Source organism: Phoxinus phoxinus (genome assembly GCF_949152265.1).
Source record: "Phoxinus phoxinus genome assembly, chromosome: 11".
In the NCBI taxonomy this organism is placed as follows: Eukaryota; Metazoa; Chordata; class Actinopteri; order Cypriniformes; family Leuciscidae; genus Phoxinus; species Phoxinus phoxinus.
Window position 1 is genome coordinate 3,762,673 of NC_136886.1, and position 27,370 is coordinate 3,790,042.

A 27,370-nucleotide genomic window follows, 5' to 3' on the forward strand; every position below is an offset into this window, starting at 1 on the left:
TCTTCTTTCTTAACTTCTTTTAAAATTGTTGACCGACGGGCACGCGCTGAGCTGTTGCTGTCTGAGCGCGCAACAGCGGCATGTACGGAGGGGCGGGGGAGGGGCGGGGGAGGGGCGGGCTACTGTGTGCGATCGAAAGTCTAGATCAGCTTGCCTGCCTGGCTGTGCATTAGGGATGAAATGCATAACTGATGCTACTAAAATTTATACTGGCCAGTGGGGTGGCCAGTGGGGTGGCCAGGAGTCGGCCAGGGGTGGCCACGGCCACCCCTGGCCACCCCCTGGTGGCGCCACTGTTCTCAAGACGCGCGCCCCCGTCTGTCGCCTAGTGATAGCGCGCTTCCCCCGCTCGTCTGAGAGAGAGAGAGAGAGAGAGAGAGAGAGAGAGAGAGAGAGAGAGAGAGAGAGAGAGAGAGAGAGAGAGAGAGAGCAAATAAGGCTGAGCAGCGGCAACAGCAGCATCGCCAGTGGCGGCAGCAGCGTCAACGCATCTGCGCGTCTCAGAACTGCCTTGTCTCGGGCCAATCATTCCCTCAGCCCCGTTACCGATTGAGATTTAACAGCGGCTTTGGATCTTAACGAGCCTTCTACATCCTCGTCGACATCTCGGCGTCAGTCCCCGTTCGCTTGACTACCGGTTCCGTTTATATCTACACTGTTTCTTGAATTTTTAATGGAAAATGGCGTTGTTTGCTCAGTCGTCCAGTCTGTTCTGCGTGCTCTCCGTCCAAACTGTGCTGCTCCTCAGCTTCTCCTCACCGGGAACGGCGACGCTCCTCTTCCCTCAGCACTACACGTAAGTACCTCAAGAAGAAGCGCGAGCGCGGAACGCGTCTTCCGCGCGCGTTTCACAGCGTCCCAGTTTCGTGAGACACTCGAGATGTCTCCGTTAACGCGTCAATTTGTTTTTATTTTTTAATCACCGTTCATATTTGTAGTCCTAAGCATTTCTGCACGATTGTTTACCATTGCCAAGGAGGTTAGTCGTTCAATTATTGATTAAAAGAGGCGTGACAGGAGAACGGCGGTAGTTAGCGGTTCAGCGTAGATGCTTTGTAGTTGCTTGCTGTCATGTTACCGATCACGGATACGGTAACGACGGCGGAGTGTTCCGCACGTTTGAATGCTGCTACTTTTTGACAGAAGCGCATCACGCAAACGCTTTTTTTGTTATTGAACTGTCAGCTTTTAGATACAGGATACCCACGGTCATGAATAACATGAAAATATCAGGGAATTACAAAAATGCTGTTTCCAGTCCTGGAAAAGTCATTTTAAGATCTTAGGATTGTAGTGCGACCAGCTTCAAAATGCAATGTCCGTAAAATAATTCTTAAAATAATTTCATTGGTCAAAAGGTGTGAGGATCTTGTAAATAATAGCACGTTTCTTTAAAAGCGTAAGTTCGTTTTTGTTTAGTTGTGATTTTTGAACTCATGAAAGATATGGAGTCTCACTTGTATGTATCAGTGACCTGTCTGATATCGATCATTGCGGATAAACTACCCATGATAACAGCCTAGAGGAGAATGAGATTGCTCAGATGTTTTCTTTTAAGCATCAACTTTGCCTGAGACAACTGTTGACATACAGCAAGAGAATAGAGCTATACAATCAATGTGGTTTTCTCTTCATTTAAGAAACCCATTAACATTTAAAACCACAATTGAGCTCTCCTTTGTGATTTTTCTTTCCTGATCAGTTGTATCCTCTTTATTTTCTCCAAAAACTGCAGTAGATTCCTAATGCCTGAGATACCAGACATGCAAGTATGCATACTCGTGTCCTCTTGATAAAGTTTCGATTTGGTTGTTGGAGTGTATGCTTGAGTTCTGTGTCTGACCTGGAGGGATGTAAGGCATCTCATGTTTGCACTGGAGTGTACTGCGCACCAGCTGCTCCTGAAGTGAGGGTGTTGGGTCCGTGCCAGTGCGCTGGTATGGGGCAGAGGCTGGATCTGTCCGCTGTGTGCCCACACATGCCAGTCCCCATGGATTATCTCGTCTCACATGCTGTATGAAATCATAGAATTTTGATGCCGTTTATGTAAGGCTTTACGTAATGTAAAATTAAGTTGTGTGTGGTCTTATTTTGGACATTGCAACAAAAACGGATATATTATATTATATTTCTCTTTTAAATTAGATTATATAGTGGTTCTCTAAACTCAACTGGTGGGTTGAAATCAAAAATGGGTCGCAAGTCTGTTCAGATAAACTGCAAACATGTATAAACTGTATAATCATTTCATTCAAGGATAGTTAAACAAATAGTATAATCAACTTTTAATTTTTAAATAATTGTATTCATATATTTGATCACATATTTTTAATAATGTGTCACTTTTTGAGGCATCATCACTGTCAAACACAATTATTGTTAATAAAATAATAATAAAGCAGTGATTTAACTTTGTTAGGTAAACAGTTTTAGATTTTATGAATATATCCCGTTCTACTATTTTGACAGAATTTTAATATAGATATTAGGATGTATTATTTCATGCTTTGCACTATAGTAATTAACCCATAGGTCTTCAAATTATTTCTGCCTGGCAAGAGAACAGTCTCGTGCATTTATAAAGGGATTGTTTCACTTTCCCAAGAGCGCAGCATATGTAATCTGTCAACCTTGATAAGCAACGTCTATCAACCTGTCAGAAGCTCAGAGACTCTGCCGGAGAACAAATAGTGCATGTCTGGATAGTGTTACAGCTAAACAGTGCATTAGGCTGGTTTTGTATGGTTAATAACTGATAATCTTCTTCATAATACGGTGAAATGGACTATCTTTCGCTCTCTGTGTTTGTGTGTTTTTCTGTTTGCGGTGTTGTGGCCTGTAGTCAGAGATTTGTAACGCTTATTTTACACAGCGCTTTGAGCCTCGAGGCCTTCCCCTCTTTACCAAAGCCAGTCAGTAAGCAAGCATGACCACTATAGAGAAGGATTTAACAAAAGCACGAAATTCAATCAATAACCAAAACGAAGTCATAGCAATGATCAAGCATGCTTACGTTTATCGTCTTGCTTTCATTGTTTCAGTCTGATATACGTAAATGGGTGACGATAGACAAGGAATGGTGTGTCCTCGTTTCAAATCTTCCAGTCACGCTTCTGAGTGCGGTGTGTGGACGGAGGAGGCTGCCATGTTGCTTTTAAAGCTTTGCTCCAATGCCTAGTGCGCTGCCAGCATGTTAAGGCATCACATGCACACTTCCTGATTGTAAACAGTTCATTCATTATAAAAAAAATTAAATGAAACAAAGTTAATATAATTAACATGTTGCTATGTAAAGCGTATGAAGTTCCTTTGCTTCCTTATAAGGCAGCTAGACAGTGAGGAAGCTTACTAGGTTTTGAAACAGAGCCTAATTGTCATTAAAAATGTTGAGTTTGATTTATAAACAGCAGCTACTGAGATTGTGTAGGTCATACACAGGTCAACACAAAATTCTCCTTACTGATAATAACATTTAAGGGTGTTTTGTATTAGAGATTTGCATCAGGATGACACAATACGAGTGAGGGACATGCGCTCTTTTGGTAATAATTACCTCCAGTCATGCTGGTTAATGGCTAAATGACTCAGCATTGAAATCATTAATTTAGAGAGGAAAGTAACCTCTTCTTAGTGACACAAACCAAGTCTCTGGTTTTCTTTCATATGTTTTTTCCCCCTTTTATTTTGAGCTCACTGACAAAAGACATGATTGCACACCTTTGAAATGTTAACTTTTTTAAAAACGAGAATGTCTTTTATATTATTTAAATTCTATTTTAAGGTAGCTAATAGGATCCCGGGGAATAAATAGCCATATTTTGTCTAAATTAGTGATCTCAAAACTAGAATTTCTTTGTACTCCATTCAGTAGATTCTTCTTCCTGTCCTTCCAAATCAACTTCCTGTGGGGGTGTGGCCAATTCGATTCAAATTCCAATTCATGCATTGCAATTAGGATTCAGTTAATAAATTCTGAATTTCCACTTATCTTTATTGATAGTATTATTATTATTTTTATTGATAATAATATTTTATTAAGTCACAGTCCTAATTATTATTATATATTTTTAAATGTATTATATATAATTTATAATTCTATTCTATTAATTATCTATTTATTTATGTTATAAAAATATCAGTAATTATGCTGTAAGTAGTATTAAGTTGATTATTTATGCAATAATCAAGCACAGCATGGAATTAAAACTAGAATGTGGTGCAGCAGCAAATAATTAGTTTGAACTGTAAGCTGTGTACAGACTAAAATATTTTTTTATATAATATTTAAAATAGTCTAAAAATACTTAGTCTCAGTTGCAGTTTTTGTATGTTGTGTAGTGCGCTCTCCATGGTGCTGAAAGGTCACTGTTCAACCACATTTACATGTATGCGAGTCGAAGTGGCAGTGCGGTGAAGAGAGGGAGTTTCAGGGTTTTTTTCAATGAAAAGCAAACATACAAAAACAAAACTTTTTCAAGACTGTAAGGACAAAATGTCACCCAAGAACAAAAAGTACTTTTGTTTTCCATTATGAAATGATTGTAGATCATTGTAGAGCTCGTGCAGGCTGGGTTTGTTTACTACTGTACCAGGATCAGTATATGACTCTCTGACAAGAACTAGTAGTCACTAAAGTTTCATTTTGAAGATGGATATCATGTTATATTTGATACTGAACACAATGACATAACCTATAGCATCTGTTATGGAGGTAATGAGGATTACTTCTAACATGCTTTAGGCACCAGTTTTGTGATTATTAATCTGCTTTTCTGTTACATGTGCAGTGAATCTGAAACTTGGCTTTGAATGAGCACGTCTCTAGATACTTTACTACTGGTTTTGTGGTATTTAACCAGGGATATTCAGGCTGGTTAGTATGGAAACTTTAAAAACATGAGATCTAAAAATAAATGTTGTTAAAAGTAATAACCCTAACCCTAACCGGAGGAAGTGTGTGAGTAACATTATTACAAGCTAACATAGATGACACTGATGGCTTGTGTACTGAAATAATCAGTTAAAATGAGTTAAAAATTGTAAGCGTGTTTTTGTGTTTTTGTGCAAACAATATTATTTAACACACACACACACACACACACACACACACACACACACACACACACACACACACACACACACACACACACACACACACACACACACACACACACACACACACACACACACACACTTACACACACACACACACACACACACACACACACACACACACACACACACACACACACACACACACACACACACACACACACACACATTTAGCAGACGCTTTTATCCAAAGCGACTTACAAATGAGAACAATAGAAGCAGTTAGAATGTATATTTATATACATATACATATATATAAATATAAATATTAAAAAAAATATATATATTTATATATACACACAAACACACACACACAAATGTCCCCGCAAGGATAGTAGAACCGGAAATTGTTGACCTTGTGGGGACATTTTTGGTCCCCATGAGGAAAAAATATTTTGTAAATCATAATTTTTTTTTTATTAGTTTTTTTATTTATGTAAAAATACAGAAAATGAGTGTTGTGTTAGGATAGGGGAGTGTTAACACTTTACAATAAGGTTTCATTAGTTAATAATTAATTAACTACTTTATTTAACATGAACTAAGAATGAACAATATTTATACCTTAGTTAATGTTCATTTAAAATATTGTATTTGTTAACATTAGTTAATGCACTGTGAACTAAAATGAACAAACAATGAACAGCTGGATTTTTATCATTAACAAAGATTAATAAATACTGTAAAAAAAATATTGATAAGATATATATTTTTTTGTCATATGTAAAGATAAAAATTATATAAATATAATAATATTAGCAATATATAAATATAATATGTTGACAAAGCAAGTAAAAAATCGACTTGCAGGTATACTGGCCAGGCACTAAATAAAGGCGTTTGTATGACGGAGAGATAACAAGTATGACCTGGCACATTTTATGGGCTGTGTGAGTATAAAAGAGCATTCTGGATTCCTGCTCACGCTGGAGGTGTTGTCATTAGCGGTTAGCATCAGTTCTCCCGGAGAAAACATCCCTCACTCTGAAAACCGTTATTTCTCCCTCTGTGACCTTTTCTTGGTTGACGTTTCCTTCAGCGGCGTCTTCGTCCCCGCAAACCAATTATTATCATCTCCGTCTAGATCTTTCATTACCGTGTAATCTAAACACGCTCAGTCTCGTTTCTTTCTTCACTTCCTGTGTATCTGTCAGTATCTGATCAATAGATTACAGGAAACTCCCTCTGCAGTGGCTCAGCCGCTTGTATTTGCATTAAGGGTTTTCTAAGGTCATAGTACTTATAATAACAGAGTTTGGCTTAGTTCGGTTCTGTTTGAAAAGCATGAAACGTGAGAGGAAGCAGTACAGAGAGTCAGAGACGGGTCACTCGTCAAACAAATACACATAGGAAAAACTTTTTACATTTAAAACCATATACATACACCACATACACAAACACAAAACTTCACCATGCACACACTTAACATAAACTTTACATATCCTAAGTACACAAAGGAGAAATAATAATAATAATACTAATAAACCCTCAAAGAAACAAACTTAATTCCGTCAATTAAAGACGTAACACACACAAAAGAAAACGAGAATAGATCAAATAAAAATATTATTAAAAGTAGGATACGTTACTCTATTGAGGAAATGTGATGTGTGAAATTAAGAAACAGGCAGAGACCAAACCTGAATTTGTACTTGCTTTTAGTAAGGAGAATAATTTGATGTAATAAAACACCCAATAATACAATAAACAGTGAACCAAATACACTTTCAAATCAATAAACATCTATTTACAAATTATATACAACATAAAAGATTAACGATTACAAAGTGAGGGACAAGAGCGGTGCTAAAGAAAATAAATAAATAAAACAAACACGTTAACTAAACCCAGGACAATAAACACAGGGATAAGGGATAAACCTAGGTAAAGAAAACAGGAAAGAAAATATCTTCAGCGTAGGACGCCACTAACTACGCTACGTCGCTACTCACTACCTAATAAACAGAAATACATGAATTAGCACCCGCTCATAACCTAGTGTGTTAAACAACTTTACTCTAACATGTTGTGAGATGTAAATCACGTGATGTACTAACCTGGTCACAATGTATTGGAGAAAGACTTAAGTAAGCTCTGGGAAATCAAGAGTCGGATCACAGCATAAATGCGGTAAAACAGTTATGAAGAGTAAAGTTGCAACAGAAGAAAATTGTTCTATGAAGTCCCTCCTTCAGAAATACGTAAGGAGTTCTGATTGTGCCAGCGGTTCCTGTGTTGTGATTGGACCGCAGCTTAGCGCACGTTGCCCGGAAAGGTCACGCCTCTTACCATACCATGGAGATGCATGCGCTCAGTGTTACTGTAAACATGGCCAAACAAAGATGATTTGACTCCGGGATGAAAATAACAGCGTCTCGACGACATGGCGACAAACACACTCTATAAACGCAACTCTTCCTCTTCTCTGTAGGAGCGCAACAAGACCACGACCCATTTTTTTGTGTATTCCTGTGGGCGGAGGTTAGTCAAAAAACTGATCTAGTGACGTCATTAAAGCAGGAAGTAGAGGATGTAGTCCAAACCGGCCTTTCGCTGTAGGCTTTGAAAGGGACTTCTGTTAAATCAAATATCTCGCTTGGCATTGAACTTTGAGCTTTATAATTTTACAGGTATTATTTATGCTCTAACAGCAACATTACACACTAGCTAAAGTTTAAAAAATGGAATCACGAAGAACAGGACCTTTAACACACCATAAAGAAAACTAGTAGAGGCAAACAACAGCAAAATGCAGGAGAGCACACAAAGGACAAACGAAACGCTCTCCCGTGTTCGTGTCATATCCGGATCTTTATACGCGCTCGCTAGTCTCTGATTGGTTCTCGGGGTGTCAGGTGGACTCTGACTGACAGGAACATCGTCCAATCACAGGACCTGTGAGATGAAATAGCAAGGAGAGAGAGGGAAAAAACAAAACAACTCTTCCAAAACAATACAGGACGTAACACATGTTACTGTGATTTTCTTCTTTTGCACAATGACATCGAGCCATAATAATGTCCATCCTCCATCAATGCCCATCGATGTCCTTCATCTTCTTTGCTGCTGTAAGTCCCGCACGCCATTTTAAAACTGTAAAAGGTCGAGCCAACTTCAGTGATGATGATAGTGATAAGATAATGAAGCCATTATTTGATTTTATTTGTGATTTGACATGATGTTAAGGTCAAATCTTTACAAAACATTTTGCAGATTTGTTTTTGCCCAAAAGAGTGGTCTGGTGGTGTTCAGTTCCTTTTAAAGGGAGCTTGAGTGAATTGAATCTCAGCTGCCAAATGACATTTAACTTAACTGGATCTACCTCTAATGGATATTTTGCAACGTGACACTAAACCAAAGTAGCCTGCAAATTGAATTGAGTACAGGTAACTGCCGCTTGTTTCCTCACTATCACTATTACCATAGCTCATGGAGTTATGGTTATGGATGTGAGCACACCCTTAACTATAAGTACATACTTTTACAGTGCACACCTTTTATCTCTTGCTTTCTAGTTATTTTATCGGTACATGCATTATCTGGGAATCAAACCCATGAACTTGATGTTTCTAGCGCCATGCTCTACTGGTACAATCAAGGAAGTATTAACTTGTGCTATGGACTCAAACCGTGTGGCAATGGAGAGTGTGTGCTGACCTTTTCTTCACTCACACCGGACACTTGGGTTGGGTTGTGACCAACTTTTGCCTTCAGAACTGCTTTAATTCTTTGTGGCATAGATTCAACAAGGTGCTGGAAACATTTCTCAGAGATTTTGGTCCATATTGTCATGAGAGCATCATGCAGTTTCTGCAGATTTGTCTGCACATCCATGATACGAATCTCCCGGTCCAGCACATCTCAAAGCTGCTGTATTAGACTGAGATCTGGTGACTGTGGAGGCCGATTGAGTTCAGTGAACTCACTGTCATGTTCAAGAAACCAGATTGAGATGATTTGGGCATGTGCGTTTTCCTGCTGGAAGTAGGGTTGTAATGGTATACCGGTATGGCGGTTTATCACGATATTGACATGTACGATTATCATATCGTGAATATTTGCTTATTACCGGTTTTGGAAAAAAAATTAAACCAGATCTCACATGCGCGCAACTTCTTTCCACTTGACTGCTTAGACTCCACCCATACATGTGCAGCGGAGACAATGTCTGAGACAGCGGCTGGATATTCTAATCTCTATCCCCGCTGACAAAAAAGTTAAAATCTGCAGTGTGGGAATACTTTGGGTATCTGAAAAACGAACGCACAACGCGGGGTTTTCCTTGAAGATGGATATCCAGTTGTGTCCAGAAATGTTGACGAAGAATGGCTGTTAAAGGAGGGAATGCGTCGAACATGTTCTCCAATATTCGCGAACACCATCCCTCCCTGCAGATACAGTTCCATTTATAACTTAAGGCCGTATTATTTCCGTGTTGCTGAGGGAATTTACAAAATAACGCAGATGTCACGTAAAATGCGCGATTTGATAGATGGATGAATACATCTAAAATATAGCTGTGCAATAAATCAAATCGCTATATGAGCGTGTCGATTAATATACAGCGCAAAATTTTTTATATACTATAAACCTGCTTGTTCTGTGTCATACAGTAGATATATACACTAGATGTCGCATTGGCTATATATCTGTATATATCTATGGTTCTGTTTAATAAACCATATGTTCAATCAAAAAATTTAAGAAATGAACTCTTCATTCATTTAAGAGTCATTGTAGCTGATGATGATTATAATAATAATGATTTAATATCGATGATGGTTTAATACCGTATACCATGATACCGTGATCTTTTCTGAGACGATTATCATACCGTGAAAATCTCATACAGTTATAACCCTAGCTGGAAGTATTCATCAGAAGACGAGTTCACTGTGGTCATAAAGGGATGGACATGGTCAGCAAGAACACTCAGGTTGGATGTAGCATTTAAAATATGCTCAGTTAGCACTAAAGGGCCCAAAGTGTGCCAAGAAAATATCCCTTACACCAACTGAACTGTTGATACAAGGCAGGATGATCCATGATTTCATGTTGTTTACTCCAAATTCTGACCCTCATCTGGATGTCGTAGCAGAAATCCAGACCAGGAAACGTCCTGTCCCAATTTTGGTCGTTTTTTTAGCTGTTTTGCTGTTCATAGCTGACTGGATTAACTCATATAATTGTGTACTATATATACTTTGTTTAAAATATTATATATTACAAAACATGGTTAGACGTCACTTGTAAATAAAGAAAATAGTGAAATATAGTCGCATTAGATGCCAGTTGTGGATTCATGGAGAAATGTGTTTTCTTAGTTGCCAACAACCCTCTACAATGCGAGTAAATCATTTGCCTATGCAACCAAATTTCACGTTGGGCGACTAAAAAATGTCTTTAATTAGCCAATGGCTAGTAAATTGTACGATTTCAGTCGTCTGTGATTTGAGTTAGAGGCAAAAAAAAAAAAAAAGATTAGATTCTGCGTCGTCATGAAAGTTAATCATTTGCACGTGTTTTTAAGCCTTGCCATTTTAAACAAAAGCGTGAAAAAACCCCAGCAAAAGATAACTCGCGTGTGCTGTGAGAAGTTTAGTGTGTGTAGATTTCACATCTGAAGTATACTGAATTGAGCTCTCTTTCACATCTCTCTGAGCCTGAATGGACAATTTCATAGACAGTTTCATCCTAGAGTTGTATCCTACAGTTGAGAGACAAAGCATGTGTGTGGATCCATGCATGTCATGTCTTAAAGTGACACCAGCCTAATATTCCTGCTGCTGTCTGTTTTTAATGTTAAAGTCCCTCCTGTAGTCAATCATTTTATCCTATAAAACTCATCTAAGATCCCCAAAATTAGTTTTTTTCCTGTGAATTATTTTTTCATGCCTTATAGCTTCAGTGTAACTCTACACCCTTGCTTCAGTTACTATACGCATAACCATAATTTACTAAACCGCCTCCACTCAGTCAACTTTACTGAGTAAACGCTGCACAATGGTATCACTCTTAGTCTTAACAACACTCTTTACACTCTTTTTTTTTAAATTATATTTGTCAAATTTTTTAATTTGCATTGTTCTTGACTTGCATGTAAAAGGTGTGGAAAGTAAAACAAAAAATTTACTCTCCAATGGCGACTCGTGTGTCCATAGAGGGTTGACTCATTCTTCTGCTAATCTTCTCCTCCTTGTCATTCAAATGAAGCTGACATTTTATGATGGCATTTCTTTTTCTGTGTTATCTTTAAATGACAAATGACCATGTCGCTCCGCCGATGGTGGAGATAGATGATGCAGAGGGTTGTGTTGTTACTGGCTGTAGATTTGCAGTGAAACAGCTGTAATAGAGAGTAAATATCTGAAATCTCAGCACTATGAAAGCATTGGGCTATTTTCAGGTGTTTTAATGTTTACTCAATATTGAATAAAGTTACGATTGCGTTTACACATGCTTTGTCTGTTTCTTAGTGCTCTTTACCCGGCAGCTCAGTGTACGTTGAGATGTAGGTGCTAAAAGCTTTTAGTGTGAATATGTGCATGTGTGTTTTAGAAAAGTCAGTCCATTAATTGTGTATTTGCGCATAGGTGGGTGTGTGGGTATCATCAGTTACTTTTGTCTTAGGTCTGAACTCTGAAACATACACACGCTAATGCTTCTATCTATTCTTAATTTAATGCATCATTGTTCCGGACAGTTCAGACTGCAGTTCATAACATAATTGCTCAATTTAGTTTTTTATTAAATACATTTTTTACTTTCAGGTTGCTGAATTATTATTATTATTTTCTATTATTATTTATTATATAATATTTACAATTTACAATTTTTTGTGTGTGTGTTTGAAAACATTTTGCGTGATACACATTTTTTTTTTTGGTAATCTAATCTAATATGAGTTTTGGTAAACTCATCAAATTTTGTGTGTCAAAAAATTTAATATATGTTCCACTGGTCTGTTTCTACTAGAATAACAGTTCTCATTCTTTCCAAAAAGGCAATAATGTACTCATGGATTTGTGTAGATACGCCAAGGTATTTTATATTTTTAAAATGTAGTAATTAAATTACAAGGTTGCATAAACAATTTAAAATATTTTAAAATAATTTAAAAAAAAAAGTCATAGTATAGTGCCAAAAATACCTGAGTAATGATTTAATTATTATTACCTTGATTATTTTTGCTCCCTTGTCAACTGTTGCACAGTTGGAACAAGAACAAGCATTACCATTCCTGATTTTATTTTATTTTATTGATTTGCATCTAATTAAATTGTATTATTATTATTATTATTATTTTAAACATTTAATGTTTCAATTATCAGTCAGTTTTGTTAAAAGTGAATGTTGACCACAACTGTCGAGCAAGACTCTCACACAGTCATATAACTTCAGAAGACGTAGGCCTATATTATAGTGCTAACATTGTACACAGTACTTTTTATGTCAGTGTCAATATCAAGTAGGGCTGTAAACGATTAATCACGATTAATCGAATCCAAAATGAAAGTTTGTGTTTACATAATATATGTGTGTGTATTGTGTATAATTATTTTGTATATATAAATACACACACATGCATTTATATATTTAAGAAATATGTGTTATTTATATATAAAATAGTTATATTTATATATAATATAAATCATATAAAAATATATATGCAGTATATAAATGCAAATATTTCTCAAATATATACAAGCATGTGTGTTATTTTTTTATATATACAAAATAATTATACACAATACACACACATGTAAACACAAACTTTTATTTTGGATTCGATTAATCGCGATTAATCGTTTACAGCCTACTATCAATAGGGCTGGGCAAAAAAAAATATTTTTCGATTCATCGATTTTTAAAATGTGGTCGATTCAAAATCGATTCTCAAAGGCCAAAACTAATTTTTTCCCATATATATTTATACCTATCACCCAAAGGCCAGTGTTAGTTTTCCTACAGTGTTCAGGCTTGCAGTCTCCATGTTACAGCGAATGCTGTGAGATTTTATGTTAGTTTTATCTTAAACATAAAATTACCTGATCCTGATTGATCAAGGCATTGCTGTTCTGACTTGTCTAATTTTCAGCATAATTTTTTCATCTTGCATCAAAATCCTGTCTATTCATTGTATGCATTTGAAGGTGGGTTTTAATGTACCCAAGAGTACCTAAAATAAAAAGAGTTTAATATACAGGTTTGTGGCGCTATTTCTTTTTATTAATTAACCACTCGTAAACTTATGTTCACCAGTTAAAAATAAATATAGTATTTGTATTAAATCTATATTCATTGAGTTAAATCGGGAATCGAAATCGAATTTAGAATCGAGAATCGAAATCGAGAATCGAAATCGAGAATCGAAATCGAGAATCGAGAATCGAGATTCGAAATCGAGAATCGAAATCGAGAATCGAAATCGAGAATCGAAATCGAGAATCGAAATCGAGAATCGAAATCGAGAATCGAAATCGAAATCGAGAATCGAAATCGAATCGAATTCAGAGCTTGCGAATCGAAAATCGAATCGTATTGGAACATCTGAATCGATATCGAGCCCTACTATCAAGGTTATATAGAATTCAAAATGGCAGCATACTTTCATATTCCATGAAATAAATAAAGACATACAGGTTTGGAACAACATGAGGGTGAGTAAATGATGACAGAAGTTTTATTTTAGGCTGCACTATCCCTTTAAGTACGACGAGCTGAGCACCTTCACGTCTGCGTGTTTGTGTACAGAACGTTCCTGGCCTAAGACAGCATTTTCTTACCTTCTTCCACTCTCTATCCATCTCTCTTCTGCTGAATCTCATTGTGTTAAGAGCTTTAGGAGCTGCAGGCAGATATACAGCTCTGATCTCCGGACGTTTGATCGCTTCATTCAGGTTTGGCCCAGTTAGCAAGTGTTGCTGCTGCTTAGGGAGGCATTTCTGTCAGAACCGGGCTTTCTTTATCATTCGGCTCCTTAAACATCCACTCTTACCTGCCAACAGCCGAGCAGCCCACTGCCAGAGCGAAAGACAGGATGAGAGTTTAGAAGAGTAGTGATTAAAGTCGAAATTGAGCCTGTTTACTTTCTTAAAGTGATATTTCATCCCAAAATAAAGATTCTGTCATCATTTACTCGTGCTCATGTCATTCCAACACATATGCATCTATCTTGAAACGTATTTTTGAATCGTAAATCGTTGATTTTGGTCAATAATCGGTTTTAAGAAACTAATTTGAGAAACGATAATATAAAAAATGCAGAATTTAATCAAATTATTCAATGTGAATCGTTCTGAATTTGCTAAAAACTTTATTGAATCGAATTGAAAACCTGTGAATCGAATCGATTCGCTGTCTACCCAAAGATTCACTGCCCTACTTTTTTAATAATATTCTGGTCAATCATGTTAGTATAATCAATGTGAATGATGACTGGGCCTTTAAAGCGGCAAAAAAATGATAAATAGTAAATAGTACAGCTCTTCGGAAGTCACACAATAACAGTTTCTGGAGTTAACTAAATGCTGGAAAAACAGAAAAACTTCTAGAAGTGTTCTATAATGAAATAATATATTTATTTTTAAACATTATATTATTAAATGCTAATAGAATAGCTGGGTTCAGTCATTCTTATCAAGTAAATAAGACACACACACACACACACACGCAGGATTTCTTTGGGGGCTATTCTAGGCTGTGTAACACAGATAAGGGTTATTTCTGACCCCGGGCCGTGGTTGCAAATCTCTGACCATTAGGCGCTAGCAGATAAAGCTGTTATAGGGTTTGTGTGACACTGCTGAAATTCCCCAGTAATGTTCTCCATCTGTTTCCCAAACACTGGATGTTAAAACACCTCATGACTGCGGATGTGCTCTAGCAGATAATAACGCTTTTTAAGAAATGTCACTGTCTTTTTTTTACGTGTTGACATATTTCCTCTTAAAACTAGATGAGTGCATTATATGACATCAAGGCTAATAGATGTGCAGTAAAAGCCACAAACTCCAATTTTGGCGTAATTTAAGTCTTTAAAGTTGTCATTTGGAAGCCTTTACAACTATTATTATTATTATAATAAAAAATGTTACCCTTGGGAAAAAGTGCAAGATTGACGGCTCCCGGGACATTCAAGGTCACAAGGTCACAGTCAAAATATAAAGCAATTATATTAATTGTAATTCATGATCACCTCTGCCGTAGGAAACACTGTCAGTTTTCTGGTGCAGAATCACACGCAAATGCTAATAACTCCTAAAAAGTCTGCTGTGTGTCTGAAAAAACTATTTCAGTCTTTATACATCTGTTTTGATTAAATGTCTTTGACTTTTAGTCTTTGACTGCCCTAATTAATATATATTTTTAAGATGTTATGACAAAATTCTAATGTGTTTGTAACATTGTCCAAGTTTTTTTTTTTTTTTTTTTATAATTTTTATAATTATTATTCTATTCTATCTTTTTGATTCTATTCTATTCTATTCTATTCTATTCTATTCTATTCTATTCCAGTCCAGTCCAGTCAATTCCATTCCATTCCATTCCATTCTATTCTATTCTATTCTATTCTATTCTATTCTATTCTATTCTATTCTATTCTATTCCAGTCCAGTCCAGTCCAGTCCAGTCAATTCCATTCCATTCCATTCCATTCCATTCCATTCCATTCCATTCTATTCCAGTCCAATCAATTCCATTCCAATCCATTCCATTCCATTCCATTTCATTCTATTCTATTCTATTCTATTCTATTCTATTCTATTCTATTCTATTCTATTCTATTCTATTCTATTCCAGTCCAGTCCAGTCCAGTCCAGTCAATTCCATTCCATTCCATTCCATTCCATTCCATTCCATTCTATTCTATTCCAGTCCAATCAATTCCATTCCAATCCATTCCATTCCATTCCATTTCATTCTATTCTATTCTATTCTATTCTATTCTATTCTATTCTATTCTATTCTATTCTATTCTATTCTATTCTATTCTATTCTATATATTAGTACCGGGACATCAGTCATAGAGGGCCATATTAAAAAAGCGTCTGGCAAAATGAGTAAATATTAACAAAGTCAGTAGCAGGCACAGATACACACCATGTGGTGACTGTTGCGATACTCTTTTTTTTAGTGTGCTATGATTAGGAATCCACACATTCTATCGTCTCTCACTATATAGGACAGGTAGTGTGTGATCTGGGATTTAGCCATGATGTGATGTTGATTATTCCTGATGTGCATTGCTGTGTTAACCAGTGCTGTCTGTGTGTGACAGGATGATACACTGGGCCGGGCGTATAGAGAAGGAACTGGAGAAGGTGCTGCAGCTGGTCACCGGAGGCCAACAAATGAAAGGAGTAAGTTGAACATCTTTAACCTGTTAGACCGTACTACAAATCTCCTTATATAATATCTAGTTATATAATATTCTTTAATATAAAGAAATTCTGGAGTTACAGAGTTACTGGGGCATCTCTCTTCTGTACATCAGTGTGGAAGCGACCATAATAATCACACTATATTGTTTATCTTTGTTGTGGTGCCTTAGGAAGAAGCTTTAACTTGTTTATGATGTTATGATAACAGTGGTTGCATAAGATGATTACAGTAATAGCAGTGTTTTTGTGTGTGTGTGTGTAGTCGTTTCAATAGAGACATTTCATAACAATAATTTTCTGTTGACAGCGGTCACAGTCTTGGGCAGTAAGCAATAATTTTACGGTAGTTTCTGAAAGCTTGACATATACTGTATATTTCATATTGAATATTTTCACACGAATGTTTCACTAGTTAAATGACTATTAAGTATATTTTATTAAATGGCATACATTTTTTTTGTGAGACCATGAAAAGGCATTATTGTATTTGATGCATTTTTTGTTCATTACAAATTACAGTACGTTCATAATTTTAGTGATAAAAAATTTAAAAAAAAAAATTATATGATATATTTTGGTCTCATATTTATATATAGCCCTTTTAAATATTTATTTCAATATTAATAAATTATTTAAAGTGAAGTAAATTGTCTTTGGCTATTTCCATTTCCAAGCTGTGGGAGTTTTTGTTTGTTTGCTGTTTATTTATCTCAGCAATATATATATTTAATGCAGAGTAAGTGATTGGGAGGATGAACATTCTCAGTTTTTGGAAAGTATATTTTAATTTGTCCATCCGTGTGTGTGTTTTAGAAAATCAGTTTATGACACTGAATGCATGCAAGTGTGTGTTTGCACTCTCGGTAGCCGGAGGTTGCTGAGTCTGTGGTCTGAGTGTGTGTGTGCAGTGAGTCTGTGAAAGCGCATTTATCTCCGGCCCAAACAGGAGTCGTCACAGGGAGTGCTAAATGGCCCAGCATGTGCAGAAAAAGCCATTTTCTAAATGGATGCCTTTCCCTATATGTGCGTCTGATAGAAATCTTCCCTGGGCTACGGCGGCCCGCTAACAAGATTGCTTTCCTTCGTCACTCTCTCTTTCCTTTTCATGCCCAGTTTATTCCGATATTCTTTTCCCACCCTTTCTGAAAAAAAAAAAGTCTTGCAAATGAATTCTAAGCATTTTTCAGCTTCTCAAAGTTATTTTTGAGAAAGTAAATAGAATGGACTGGCCGCATTCAGCGTGCCACAATCTTGAATACATATTTGGATATTTTGCTTGAAAAATTGGTGGGTTGGAAATACAGTATTTGGGGGAAAAGAACAAGTCAGAAAGATCACTATCTTAACACAAGCTGAACATTAATACTTAACCATAAGGTAAAGTCAGATAGTAGATGTTATTGTGTTTAGATAAACCCAGTAAACATGGTTAGGAGTTGTGAAAGAATGATATGATGTATGATAGTGGTATATCTGATGACATTTGGTCATTTTGAGATGATTTAGTTGGATGATTTGAGAGGTTTGGCTGAATATGAACTTCAGAGTTCCCCTTTTTTTTTAAATATTATTATTTTTGGTTGATTTTTGAGTAAATATATAGTGCGGTGTTAAACTCTTGATATTTAAATCGGGAATGTCATTCCTTTAAAAATGAAAATGAATGGAAAGCCCATGCCACATGAGATTACTTTTTTTATGCAAGTATATTGATCATTTTACTGGTCGTATCTTAAATGTATATATTTTATACCGTTCTGATGGTTTCACTATTCTGTATAATTACATTTTATGAAATTATTTGTTAATATTTAAATATGAGACCATTAAAATGCATTTTTTTTATTTAATGCAATTATTTTTTCATTATAGATTACATTAAAACATAATTTGAATTAAAAAAATAATTAAATGTGGTATCAGACATTCTTGTGTATATATATATATATATACAGTATATGTTCATAGATTTTTTTTCACACACACACACACACACACACACACACACACACACACACACACACACACACACACACACACACACACACACACACACACACACACACACACACACACACACACACACACACACACACACACACACACACACACACACACACACACACACACACACACACACATACTGCTTGTCATGGTTTTACAGTGAGATTTTGTTTGCAATTCTGAAATTTTTCACAGACCTCCGGGCTGTTCGTGAGAGGAACCCGATTTGAGAAAGACTGTTGTAAATAATGTTGTCAGGTTGATTCAGCCATAATATTTTGTAACTAAAAAAAACAGTAAATTTAGATGTTTCCAAATTAAGCACATGTTTAGGTTTCTTGACAAAACATTTTTGCTGTATATGTATTTGCTGGTAAGCTATGGAATTATATCAACTAAATAATTTCGATTAAAGAGATTCAGCTGACAAAAGAGTTTGGGAACCCCTGAGATAGATGAACATCCTTTCAGTTGCATCACTTCCATCTTGATTTACTTTGCTTCACGAAATTAAATAGAATGGACCTTGAAAGCGCTACTCCTTTTCTTTCTTCCTTCCTTTCTTTCTCCGGTTCTATTTCTGTCTCTCTCTGTGTCTTTAGTCAGGGATGTTAGATAAGCAGTCGTACAGCTTTACTCCCACACACACTCCCTAACAAACTACACAGTTCAGTAGCACGGATATAAATAGAACACACTCGTGTGCAACTCTGGGCGCCTCTTCAAGGTTATGACAGCTCATGTTGGGCCAGTCATCTGCATATTTTATGCCTTGTCCTAAGTTTATCTGTTTCTTGGTAAATTCTTTTTTCCCCTCTGAAGCCAGATGTGCGTGTTTGTTGGGTACAGTATTTGGACACCTGGACTGTTGTGTGTATTGTGTAAAAGACAGAAATAGGCAATGAGACAAGAAAGGAAAGTGTCTCTGAATGCACACTATTTTCTGATTCAGAAAGAAGTAACTATGCTTGTCCTGAAGTAAAAATACTTAAGCAGACGTTGTGAAATCTGTTCAAATGCCACCAGAAATGTTTTATTTTTGCATTGTTTTTTTAATAATAATATCTGAACATCCTTAAAACAAGTTATTTTACTTCAGAAGCAAAATTGTGTCTGATAATATACCTTGAATAAGTTTATATTTCTTTTAATCATAAACCTCACAAAATGTTGTTATATTTATAGATTTTTGTTGTGTTTATGCAATTTTCTTATGCAGTTTTGTGATCTTATTTTAAGGATGTTTCGATGAAAATTGATATGCACATTTGCATGATATTTTGAATGTGTAGGTTATATTGCAAATTAACCTAGCATGATATGCTTGTCATGATTGCAATATGTATTTCATTGTAACGACTAATCAGTATTTCAGTTAACTGATGTAATGCAGAGAACTTGCACCTGTGGTGTGTTCATACAAGAAACGTTATCGCATCACACATTGCTGTCATATTACTCAGAAGTTTATCGCGTGTTGCAGTTTTTCTACATATCATGCAGCCCTAGTAGTAATACTGTATATGGATTGATAAATAAAAGAACAAATGTTGATTGATAAATGGAAATGTAAAAAGTAAAAGCAACATGCTTAAGCTCAGTGAGGCAGGATATGATATCATTCTTTCTCTTTGTCCTGCAGACAGCAGTTAGTGTTTTGAATGACTTAATTAGGATAAAGTCAGGAATCATATTGGAGTAATGTGAACCGTCTAGAGCGACGCTAGAAAGCTGACCTCCGTGACCTTTGATCTCTGTCTGCTTTCTGCTGGAGACCATGCATAATTCAAACTGATGGGTCACAGCTAGTAATGCTGGATCTGCTACTGATGTCCCCTACAGATATACAGCAACTTCACAAGTCTGAAGTCAGTATGATGTGTTTTGTCACATGTTATGTAATAGATTCGATTTAATCTATTTAATGTCACACCATCGTGAAAGCACCGAAATATCAGACCTTAAATGGGTTCACTTTCGAATGGGAACTTACACTGTGTGAAAAAAGAAGTGTGAAGTCTGCACACTGAAAATAGCTGCTCCAAATGAATTTATTAACTTCCCCTAGAGGACACTTTGGGGAATGCCTCCAGGATGACCGGTGTCTGAAGCATGTGTGAAAACACAACAATGAACTTGACATTGTGCAGTGCGAGTTCCCATTTTAAAGGGAACGTCTTGGTTTACACGTCTAACTATGGTTTCCTAAGAAGGACACTTTGTAAGTCCTAAGTCCCCTAGAGGACACTTTGGGGAATGCCTCCAGCATGACCGGTGTCTGAAGCATGTGTGAAAACACAACAATGAACTTGACATTGTGCAGTGCGAGTTCCCATTTTAAAGGGAACGTCTTGGTTTACACGTGTAACTATGGTTCCCTAAGAAGGGGAACGAGACGCTGCGTCTTCTTGCCATGCTTCAGGTATTCCTATCTACGTCCCCTTTAGACAAAGAAGTGTATGACGTGTTTTACTGGTGCCTCTGTTATACTCACAGTTGCACCAGTAGTATGTCATAGGCTGTCGCCGGCCAATGTCACGTTAATTGTCGTGTTTTCACACATGCTTCAGACACCGGTCATGCTGGAGGCATTCCCCAAAGTGTCCTCTAGGGGACGCAGTGCGAATTCCCATTAGAAAGGGAACCATTGTTAGATTCGTAACCTAAGACATTTCAGAAACATGGCAATACTAGCAGAATACTACATACTGGAGAAAATGAAGAATGAACTGGTGTGACATCATTTCAAACAACTCATCAAGGCCAAAACAACTTGCCAAAGTGAACTTTCCGAAAAAGTTCACTCCAGCTGGTTTATTCCTGTGGCTCTGAGGCACCGCCTTTTTGACATGGAAATCTTCTCTGGTTGATTTCTTCTGCTCCGATATTGAGGTCAGACGTGAGTAAAAACATGAACACACTGGAGAGCTGCTTTATTGTAGAAATAAAAGTTGTAATTCTAAAGGAAAACGACACTGACACTGTTTAATACTGTAAAGCTGCTGGTAATAAAGAAATCTATCATATAAAGGGCTATATAAATAAACTTGGCATGATTTTATTGGAGTGCTGAATTGCAGAGCTGGTGCACACATATCCACATCGCTATGATCATATGCTTTCTTAACTGCTGCTTGTCATTCTTGCTGTGTGTTAATTTTGTTGGAACACATTTTTGTTGTTGTTATTTTTACATATTTACATATTCAAATTAACGCTGCTCTTAGGACACCATTGGGATGTTCATTAAAAGTTTAAAGGAACCGTATGTAAGAAATGTATTTCAATTAATCATAAAATGGCCCTGATATGTCAGTAGACATTAAGAAATCATGTTCATTTCAAATACTTATATCACTGACAACAGTAGTCCGGCCAGGATATTGTGATTTAAAAGTGAAGTTGCAGTCCTCAACTGATGTTGATGTTGTCATGTGGTGTTTTGGCCTGATGCGCCACCCTCCACCTATCTACCAATCACAAAGTCAGTAGTGTTTCGGCATCCGGGTTGCCAGCTCTGTTCCAGTCTTGCCATTGGAAGCTCCTTGTAGCAGCCGACGTTCCTGCAGCCTATCTGGCAACCTCGAGTCAGGATACACCGCCCTACAGTAATTTGAAAGTGATTGCAGTACCAGTTTTGGCCACAATCTTACATACGGTTCCTTTAACGCTGCAAAGGTATTTCCAACTGCTTTTTACCCTTAAGTGAAGAAAGAAAAATGACTTTGCTCTGAGTATATCAGGGCTTTAAAAAACAAATACATTAGCCATTGACCAAGGCCTCCAGCTCATTACCTATAGTGCTGCTGAAGCGTCTACCACATCAGCTCACATAGTCTGAGGTTTTGTAAACACAAGCACAAACTTGAGTGAGTGTGACTTGATTATAATAGCTTGACGCTACAGCACCAACATAGATTTGATTAGCATGTGGCAAATCCACCCAGCACCCGCCGATAAAGATGCAATTTGATTGCCATGTTTGCTTAAGTTTCAGATGTTTGTCCTGAGAAAAGACCCTAGTAATCGCACGTACGTCTCCGGGAGATGCAAAACATTTTTTTCAAGAAAATGCAAATAATCTGAACTGCTTTCCACATTCATTTTATAGCTCTATACTCCTATTGTATGAAAACTCTTAAAAACGGTTAGTGCTATTTCTCAAAAGGCACTTAGGAGAAACATCTGAGGGAAAAGTTGATACTTAAAACATTTCCAAGAAATCTCCTGAAAGAGCGACTTCTCAGCAATTATAATTTCCTCTGGACAGGTTTCAATTCTAAAGCTGTATGATGCAGGTGTATATGCATGTGGGCGATCTGTTCTCGGTGGTCTTATAATCATGGCTTCAGGCTCCAGCTGACAGCAGCACTTTGAAATCATTTTTTATACATGAATTGCACACACACACACACACACACACACACACACACACACACACACACACACACACACACACACACACACACACACACACACACACACACACACACACACACACAGAGGCTGCAGATGTGATTGCTGATCAGTGTTTGGTTTAATTAAGTTTCTGATTTAATTGCACTTAGCACTGAGGTCAACATTAAATCACATTTGACTGAATGATTCGTCATTGTACGTTATTCCATATACTCAAAAGTTTGGGGTCTGTAAGATTATTTTTTAATTGATCAAAAGTAAACACAGTGAAGTGTTTCCAAGAGAAACAACAGTAGAGACATTTGGATCACAAAACCAGTCACGAGTTGCACGGGTATATTTGTGGCAATAGCCAACAATATATTGTATGGGTCAAAATGATAGATTTTTATTTTATGCCAAAAATCTTTAGGATATTAAGTAAAGATCATGTTCCATGAAGATATTTTGTAAATCTCCTACCGTAAATATATAAATTTATATATAAAATATATAAATATTTTGTGAGTGAATGCAGCACAATCGTGAACATAAATGCACAACTTTATTAAAGGAGATTTTCTCAATGTTTCCATTTTTTTTACCCTCAGATTCCAGATTTTCAATAGTTGTATCTCGGTCAAATATTGTCCTATCCTAACAAACCATACATCAATGGAACGCTTATTTATTCAGCTTCCGTATGATATATAAATCTCAATTATTATTTTTTTACCCATGTGACTGGTCTTGTGGTCCAAGGTCACATGTATAATGTTACAAAAATATTTATATTTCAAATAAATGCTGACAAAAAAGAAAAGAAAAAAAGAGACAGTCTAAATCCAGAAGGACTTTGCTTTTAAAACAGCTTTCGTCCAGGTACACTTGCACATAGTTTTTCAGGTAGCTTTGCAGGAAGGTTTCTTCAAGCATCTTGGAGACGTTGCCATAGTTCTTCTGGATTTAGTCTGTCTCAGTTTTTTCTTTTTCTTCATGTAATCCCAGACAAACTCGATGATGGTGAGATCAGATCATAGCGGCTGTACATACAAAAATCTCACTGGATTATTCAATTAATGGCAAAAGAAATGTTTGGAAATGTAAACTGATATTTCCAACTGACACGCTTCAGCAAAATATTGAAATAACTGTTTTAAAACCATTTTTTTTTGGTGAAAATACTAACGGACCTAAGACACAGTACTATATGTATGTGTATATATATATATATATATATATATATATATATATATATATATATATATATATATATATATACAGTATACAGCGTTTAGTTGATCCTGGTAAGCGCTCATTATCACAGTTGTAAACACAACAGCTTTCTTCTTCCCCGAGGGGGTTTGGCGTCATGACGGCTTTGTTTCCAGGCGGACCGTTAAAGAACGCAACTCTCGGACATCCTGTAGAATTCAAACAATCAGACGACGACTCCGAAAATCCTGAAGTGTTTCCAGTTAAATGTGCCATATGCATCAGACGTTCAGCCAGCGGTCCGTCTGGGGCTGAGACTACCATTTTAATTCAGTTAACCCAAACCCAATACACACACAGATTTAAATGTGTTATGAATGTCTGCGATGACATTTCATGTTTCATCACTGCATCCTAGTAACTTATGAGAAATATACACACATCTTCCCCTCTTTTTGCTTCTCAAAAGAAAATAATAGGACATTTTTTTTTTACACTAAACTATCAATGTGTTGTTCTATTTTCTGTCTCAGCCTTAAGCCAAAAAGAGAGAGAGAAAAAAAATCACATAATATCATAATCATGCCAACAGCACTTTTCCATCCTTCAGTGATAAACCCTAAAGCAAATCCGGTGAGGTTCACCCATCAGTGTGTCACTCTTAGAAGAAAAGGCTCTATAAGGTTCTGTCAGGTGCTTCATTTTTAAAACCTTTTAGGGGTTTTCATTTTATGGATTTAAAATTGAAATAAACTGTTAAACATGGAAGTATTATGCAATCATTTAAGACATTTCCTCTTATGTATCCTTTTGGGCATAAAGGGTTCTTTAAGGTTGAACCCCGACTGAGACTAGTGTGTTGTGTATGTTGAGTTTGCAGGGGTTGACATTGACTCATTACCCTTGGGAATGTAAAATCACAAACGAGATCTCTTTAATATCTCATTTGTTTTGCCCAGACTGCAGTGAGATTACATAGAGAGCAAATGGAGATGAAATCTCTAAGATATTTTCTCTTGAGACCCCAGTAATCTCAATGTGTGTCCTCTTTAGAAGAGAACAACAGTGTGCTCAGATTTAAATGCCATCTCAAACATTTTAAGTTCTTCAAAACATTTTAGCAGTTAAATCTGCCTAGTTAAATACAAATGTGATGCTTGTTGAATTTTTTTCGTGATCGTTTTGTCACTCCTGCATTGTGTGGTCTCCAGTTTGCTTGCATGTAGAAAATAAATGTTGTGTTAAATAAATGTGTTTTCGGCGTGAGACACAGGAAGAGACAATCCTCTGCATTTCCTTAAGTGGAGGCAATATTGTATATTGGCTGAAAATTGGATTATTGTGCTTTCAGTGCATCTCCCTCACAGACTGAAGCGTTGGTGTTTGGCTCACACAGCAGCATCATATTAATATTCCTCTGTCATGTTACATTTTTTTCTCTGCAAATTTCAGCAGCTTATTGGACAGGCTCCATTCCAACTTTTTGTAAATCTTTTTTTTAATATATATATAGTGTGTATTTATTTTATTTTTTTACATTATACTTCAAGAAATGTAACATTTAAAGGGATAGTTCACCCTAAAATGAAGTAATCGTTTACTCACCCTGGTGTTGTTCTAACCCCGAATTTCCACCAGATACGTTATGGCTGCGTTACGGCTCCGGCACGGCGGCGGAGTCAATCGGTTTCCATTAAAGTCAATGTGTGTATTTCCACTGAATGCAGAACAGCTGCGTTCCGACTCCGGCGATCCGCAGCCCTCCGGAGTTGATACGCAGAGCTTCTATTTTTGCCGGATGCCGGAGAGCTCCGCAGCACTACAGGGCAGAGTGCGCAGGACAGGAAGTCGAGCAAAAAACAGAACAAACCAAAACAAAATAAAATATCCGTTTAATTTTCAAAATAAAATACACCGTGATCATGGCGGATCATATTTGGCGGAAAAAATGATGATCATTGCGGAAAACTGTTCCTGGTTTGGTGGTTCTGTTTATCGAAACTACATATCGCGCGATCACACGTGAATTAGCGAGATCTCGTTGGTCCTCGGCCGCAGCCGTTCTGCAACAAATCCGGACCTGGTGGGTATTGACGGACGACGGAACACGGAGCTGTCACGCAGCTGAGCCGTTCTGCAGCCGTTCCGCATCTGGTGGAAATTGGGGGTAATGCAGTACGCCCTTGCACCACAAAAGGAGAAATAAATAAAAAATTGTCACGTTATATAATGATGGCAGTGAATAGCAACCAGCATGAAGCTTAATAAAAGATGCAAAAGTATCACAGAATAGTCCTTGTCATATTGGTGTGTTCTGGCTTGGTAAAAACAAACAAATTGAATGTTATTTAATGAAAATCCTGACCTTGGCCGTTGGTCTTGTGCACGGCTGTGTGTGTTCATGAGACTATATTAGCACAGGATCAGAACCAACACCAGGGTGAGTAAATTATGACTTTATTTTCATTAAAGGGGTGGTTGATTATGATTTCACTTTTCTAACTTTAGTTAGTGTGTAATGTTGTGTTTGAGCATAAACAACATCTGCAAAGTTACAACGCTCAAAGTTCAAAGCAAAGGCAGATATTTTATTTTAAAGACATTGCGTTTTAAGGACTACAACAAACAGCTGGTAGGGACTACACAAGCTTTCTCCCGCGCTAGTGACATCACACACCCTTGAATTTACATAAACCCCTCCTCCTGAACACGCTTTATAGATTATCATGACAGAATATGCTAATCAATGACTAGAAGATAACTACACATAAGCTACATAAATTCATCAACTTATCATTCAGAAATGTTGTCACTTTTTCTTGAGTCTCTCTATCTTTGTCTGACTCTCGTTTGAACATAAGAGGCTAAAAGTTTTTAAAATTGTCAGTCAGTGCATGTCTAATCGAAGCTGCTGAGAACGAGCTCTTGAAGCTCCGCCCCCTATGAGCAGCAGCTCATTTGCATTTAAAGGGACAGACACAAAAACGGTGCATTTTTGCTCAAAAAGTGACAATTTTAACATGCTATATAAAAATATCTATTTTTGAGCTAAAACGTCACATACACACTCTGGGGACATCAAAGACTTATTGTACATCTTGTGAAAAGGGCATTACACCACCCCTTTAAATTCCCCAATGTTCAGAATCTACCAGACAGTGAAGTGATGATGTCATCGTGACATTTGCATGCTATGCTATGATTGGTCTTCCAAATTGTTATTTGTCTTCTTTTTCTTTTTCTGCATCTCTATTGAC

General features: G+C 36.8%; 1 protein-coding gene across 2 annotated transcripts in view; it reads left to right on the plus strand.

The window, feature by feature from the left end:
- The first annotated feature begins 431 nt into the window (after positions 1–431).
- The window catches only part of cacna2d2a (calcium channel, voltage-dependent, alpha 2/delta subunit 2a), a 206,557-nt gene continuing 179,618 nt past the window's right edge, over positions 432–27,370 (plus strand). The window contains exons 1-2 of one of the 2 annotated variants that reach the window (XM_079629453.1): positions 432–796; positions 16,394–16,475. In XM_079629453.1, coding sequence (XP_079485579.1) covers positions 681–796; positions 16,394–16,475 — 198 coding nt within the window. In that variant the 5' untranslated portion in view covers positions 432–680. The remainder of the gene's footprint in view (positions 797–16,393; positions 16,476–27,370) is intronic. The other variant, XM_079629452.1, reaches the window with a different exon arrangement.